Consider the following 5,415-nt stretch of genomic DNA (forward strand, 5'->3'; position numbering starts at 1 on the left):
AAGGGAGGGAGGGAGGGAAGGTTCGTGACCTGAAGGTTCGCAGCTTCCCAAAGCGTGTGCTGTAAGCAGAACAGCAGCCACGCTGTTTGTGCCTGAGGCAGCTTGCTGAAAGGGAAGCAATCTTTTACGGTGCAGGCTGGAAAAGGGCTCACAGCAGGGAAGAGCAGAGCTGCTGCTGTGGCTGGGGGGTTCAGGGGCCAAGGATGGGGACATTCTCAGCTGATATCCCATAAATGAGTGTGCTCCTGCTTCTCAGCTGATACCCCATAAATGAGTGTGCTCCTGCTTCGTGGCAAGCCAAAATGTATGCCAGCTGGTTTAAAGCAACACTATAGATGAGGTTTAATGGATTTGTTTTACTTCTTAGCACACGAGGATACAAAAACACTAAGTCTGTGCCTCAGTGCAGGGGTACTGATGTCTTGAAACGTGCTGGCTCAGGTACCTGTGACTGAAACGGTTCCTGTGCTCTGCCAAATCCCTGCATCTGTTCTGAAAGCTGCGAGTTTGGGGAAGGGCCCAGCCTTGTCCCTGACCTTCTCTCCTGACTTGGCTCTGTCCCCGCAGCGCTGCGTCGGGCTTCGTGCACCTCTCTGTAATCACCTGCTCCCGCTGCATGAGGAAGGTGGGACTGTGGGGTTTTCACCAGCTGGAGTCTGCGGGGCCAGAGCTGGACTCCTGCAGCCCGAGCATCACGCCACCAGCACCCGCCGAGCGCTTCCTGCTCATGCCCGTGTCTCCGCGCAGGATGCTCACGCGGAGCCAAGACACGCTCCCTCTGGGCTCCGAGCAGGTATGGCCCTGCTCAGCCAGCCCGTGAGCTCAGGGTGTCTGGGTGAAACGGGGACGCAGGAGTCTAAACTGATGTAGTTTGCTGCCTTTTCATTTGAAAGAGGCTCATTTTGGTGCGGTTCCTCCAGCTGTAGGCAACGTCCAACAGAAGTGGGGTGCTGCTGCCTTTGTCCTTGCCCTTTGCAGCTCTCTGGCCTCCTTCAGCCCTCCCATAGGAGGGCACAAAAAGGGCCTTTCCAACCAACATCTTGGGGCTTTTCTAACTCGAGATGCTTCAAATCAGGGGCTGCTTTCACCCATGTCCAACTAGACACATCTCAGATGCTCCTGGTGTGAAGGGAGGGTGGCACAGCTCCTGCCACAGTGGCTGGAAGCAGCTTTGATCTGTTGTTTGAGCTGGGCAGGGCCCTCTGTCCCCTTCAGGCGGAGGACATGCTGGTGACCAGAGGAGCTCTATTAATTCCTTGTTCTTTCCCCGCTAGCAGCAGGAGAAGAGCCCATCCCCAGTGACCTCTCGCCCGCGGGGTTGGGACGTTCCTGTCCCCGTGGACCGGAGTGAGGTGGAGGTGGCCAGCCCCACTCTGAGGAGCCGCCCCATCACCCGCAGCATGGGGCAGGGGGACAACATGGAGGTGCCATCCAGTCCTTTCCGCAGAGCCAAGCGGATGCGGCTCTGCTCTTCCAGCAGCTCAGTGAGTGACCTGGGTGCAGGGAGAGCCTGGATGGGGAGGGATCTGGGCAGGGTGCTCCTGATCCAGGGACCAGTGTTGTCCCTGCAGCCGGCTCAGGGCTGGTGTTGAGGCACAGAGAGGGTTTTATGGTGTCACTGGAGCCTTTTTTTTAAACCATGCTGACACTGTCCTGCTTTGCTGTCACTTCCTCCCCTACCCAGGACACTTCTTTGAGGAGTTTCTTTGACCCCAGCACTCAGCATCGTGACTGGTGTCCCTGGGTCAGTGCAGTGGAGGGAGGGGAAACCCTGGAAGATACCACAACCCAGACGGAGAAGGAACCTGTGAAGGCAGAGCCTGGCTGGCAAGTGGTACTGAACACTCTCCTCGCCACCAGAAAGTGTGACAGAGTGCCCGAGACGGAGCCTGTGGTGAGTCTGTGGGATCCCCAGCCCCAAACCCAAGCACTCAAAACACCACTTGCCTCAGCCTTGCCCAGGGCAGAAAGCCCACAGGCAGAATTTGGGGTAGATGGGCTTCATTTGGGCTGAATGCAAACCCAGTTGTGTGGCAACGACCAAGCATGTGTCTGTAGAGTCTCAGCTTCCCCTCTGGCTGTGCTGACAACCTCTCAGCCGGGTCTCATCCCTTACAGCGATATGTTGTGTGCCGATCTGCTCAAGGGCTACTATAAATAACAGCCTTTCCCGAGCAGCTCAGCGCTGCCCAAGATCCAGTTTCATTTCATGTCCCTACTAGTAGAGAGCTCCCAACCCTCTCCACAGACATCCTGCGGCCTCCAGCCCCGGGCTGTTGGACAGGTGGGTTTGCTGAGCCAGGGGAACAGAGCTGAGCCCACAGCCCTCCTCCCTGAGCGCAGCCGGTACCTGCTGCTGCCTCCCTGGGCCCTGTTATCCGCCTGGATTCTTCCTGCCAGCTCCCTCTGGCTTTGCTTGGGACTGAGCTGCAGGGAGCAGCAGAAGAATCCTACTTTAGCATTTTTTGGAGGGGACTTTGTGTGAGTTGTGTCCCCAACAGGCTGGACCCTTCTGCCTGTGCCACATGCCCCGAAAGTGCCGGTGAGTCCTGCGGGACCAGACACAAACTGGAGACATGAGACCCAGCTGGAGCAGGGGATGGTTGGAGTTCTGTCCTGCTCCTTGCTTGCAGTCACTTTGCTCTTTTCCCCTCTGGTTCTGGTACAGAGGCTAATGAAGAAGAGCAAACTGGCAGCCAACTAAGATATTTCAGATGTTTTTGGTTTTTTCCTGCGTTTTTTCCTCACGTGCTTTGTAGGCAGCTCAGTGGCAATGGCAGGTCCTGTTGCAAAGCCTTAACCTCTGGTTATCTCTTTGCTCCCCCTCTCTCACAGAGTCTCTCGGTGAAGTCCTGCAAGGTGTTCCGCATTTTCCGGCAGTGGGAGAGCATGAATTCCTCCTGACTGAGCCGCTGCCTCTGGGAACTGCTGCCTGGCTGGCAGCATGCGGGGCATCGCGTCGGTCTGGCGGAGGTCTGCTTCCCAGTTGCTTCCGTGGCAGTTCCGTGCCCCGGGGAGGGGATGCTGAGGAGGCTCCACACCAAACACAGCCCCCAGCGGCTGCTGGGACCCCCTTCTCCCTGACTGCCTTCCTCCAAGCCCCCTGCCTTCACAAACTGCTGCTGTAGCCCTCGGCCCCGAGGGTTTTGACAGCCCTCTCTGGAGCTGGGCCATGCTGTGGGTGTGCGGGGTGAAAGAGGAGACGTGGTCACCTCGTGAGGGTGACCATCTTGTGTCTAGCTGTGACCTGCCACCAGCAGTGCAGGGGTGTGATGCCAGGTGGGAATAAACATTTCAGTTTTGTTCTTTTCTTTTTTTTTTTTTTTCCTTACTGCTCATGTGGTGCTTCTTCCCAGGGCAGGATGAGCTCTGGACCTAAGATGTGGCTCCTGTCAGTGTCTGCCTCCTTTTCCTGTTTCCCACTCCTTATTTTGCTGTCTCCCCTGCCTGATATGGGCTCTTTGCCATTGCCTCAGCCCCTGTACACGCAGAAACCCCTGACCTTGTACCCCTGGGCCTGCCAGCCTCTGCCCTGGCAATCAGCTGCCCAAAGCAGATTTAGTTGGGGGCTGAGAGCCTCTCTGGAGTGATGAATCCCCCCCCAGCTGGAGTTCAGGAGAGGCTGGGATGCAGCCAAAACCCATGAAGAGGTGGGTTAGGGCTTACCTGGGTGCTGGGGAGGGTCTGGTCTCAGTGGAAGGGGGAGAAGAAACCCAGAAAGGAGCTCCTGATCTGTAGTCTCCATCCTTGAGGATGCTGGGGCAAGGGCTTTGGGGAGAGCTGAGACTCCACAGACACCCCAGGTGCAGTTGGATCTCTTCACCCCAGGTCTGCAGCAGCCACACGAATGGGGGTGAAGGCACAGGAACATGTCATTCCCCTTTTTTTCAGAGCAAATGAACCCCCTTTGGAGGTGAACCCCCAGCCTCAGTTTCCCCAGCCCCAACTCTGTGGTTCCTTCTGTGTCTCATCTTGCCCCATCCTCTTTGGGGCATTTTCTGCCCACCCTGTTCCTGGGAAGGCAGCAGCTGCCTTAGACCTGATCCCTGCTCTCCCTGAACCTCAAAATTTAGGGGTGTACCTGCCCACCCAAGGACTTCTGGGAGACGCCCATTACCTTTGGGTGGGTGCTAGCAGGAACCCCCCTGAGAAGCAACAGGGTGTTGAGTTTGGGTGGGTTGCCTTCATTTCCTAAGTGTCTTAATTGTGTGGCCCTAATGAGGAGCTGCTTTATGCCATGGCTGCAATAGGGTGGAGATGGGGGTGTCACCCCCACACACACCATGGGTGTACCCCCAGCCCCACAGGAGTGAGGGTGGGCTGGAGCCCCTTTCCCAGCTCCCCACACCCACAGATCTTGTCCCCAACAGCCCCCCTACCACAGTTTCCACTGTTTTTTCTCATTCTCCCATAGCTTCCCCCCACTCCACAAAATGTGGGGTGCATCCACGGTGGGAGGGGATGATCTCCACATGCTGTGCTGGACAAAGCCAGCTGCCCCCTGACCCCACCACACCTTCATTTTCAGACCCAGGAGGGCTCAGAGGGTCCCCAAATCCATTGTGCACCCATGTACAGGGGTCTGGGTGCTGCAGGAGTGGTCTTAAGGCACCCCAAAAAGGACAGGGTGCTGTTGTAGTCCCCACTACCCTGTAATTATTCCCAATACAAAATGTATTACACAGACGAAATATAAAGATTTTTAAAAGGTAAGAGAAAATCCTGATTTTTCTCCCTCCCGTTTTCCCAGTTGCTTGGAACTGGTCAGGGAGAATCGAGGCTGGGGAAATGGAGGACACTCTATCCCAACTTGTCTAGCTGCTCTGCTCAAATTTAACCCCATTCCCCCTTGTCCCCCCCAAATGCCCCCCAGCGTAGCTCACCGAGGGTGTGTGGATCTGACCCCCCCCCTCGGTGCCACTCAGGGCTGGAGGGGTGCGTTGGGGCATTAAATGGAGGAAATCACCCCCCACACACACACACTTGTGGGGTGAGGTTCCTCCTTTATTCAGACTTTTTGGGGTTCCTCAGCTCTGTCTCCTCCCTGTGTGGGGAGGAAACGTTGCGACAAATTTTTGGGGTGATGCCGGGGTCAGGAATGCAGGATGTCCGCCCCGGGTGTGGAGATGAGTTTCCAGAGCCCCACTGGCTTGAGACACCCATTAGCACCCCCGTCACCCCGCTGTCACCTCCGGGGCGCTGGCACGTGCCTCCCCCATCCGGTTGGGTAAACTGAGGCAGCGGGAAATGCTTTGCCGGTGTTACACCGGAAAGCTGGTGCTGTGACTCGGCCTGGCCACCCGCCACGTGCCTGCTTTGCAATCCCAGGGGAGGTTTGGATTTAATGGTAGTTTTCCCTGGATGACACCGGCCACCCGGTCTTGGCGTCCTACCCGGCGGTGACACCCCCCCCCC

The 5,415-nt window shown here is 56.9% G+C and overlaps 1 protein-coding gene across 1 annotated transcript in view; it reads left to right on the forward strand.

Annotated features, from left to right (window-relative positions):
• ZC3HC1 (zinc finger C3HC-type containing 1) overlaps positions 1-3,306 on the forward strand; it is a 9,986-nt gene extending 6,680 nt beyond the window's left edge. Inside the window, exons 7-10 of the mRNA XM_026841044.1 lie at positions 568-793; positions 1,278-1,484; positions 1,685-1,894; positions 2,836-3,306. Coding sequence (XP_026696845.1) covers positions 568-793; positions 1,278-1,484; positions 1,685-1,894; positions 2,836-2,904 — 712 coding nt within the window. The 3' untranslated portion in view covers positions 2,905-3,306. The remainder of the gene's footprint in view (positions 1-567; positions 794-1,277; positions 1,485-1,684; positions 1,895-2,835) is intronic.
• Positions 3,307-5,415: the final 2,109 nt, after the last annotated feature.

The sequence above is a fragment of the Athene cunicularia genome, assembly GCF_003259725.1.
Source record: "Athene cunicularia isolate RWA chromosome 1 unlocalized genomic scaffold, athCun1 chr1_part2, whole genome shotgun sequence".
NCBI classification, from domain to species: Eukaryota; Metazoa; Chordata; class Aves; order Strigiformes; family Strigidae; genus Athene; species Athene cunicularia.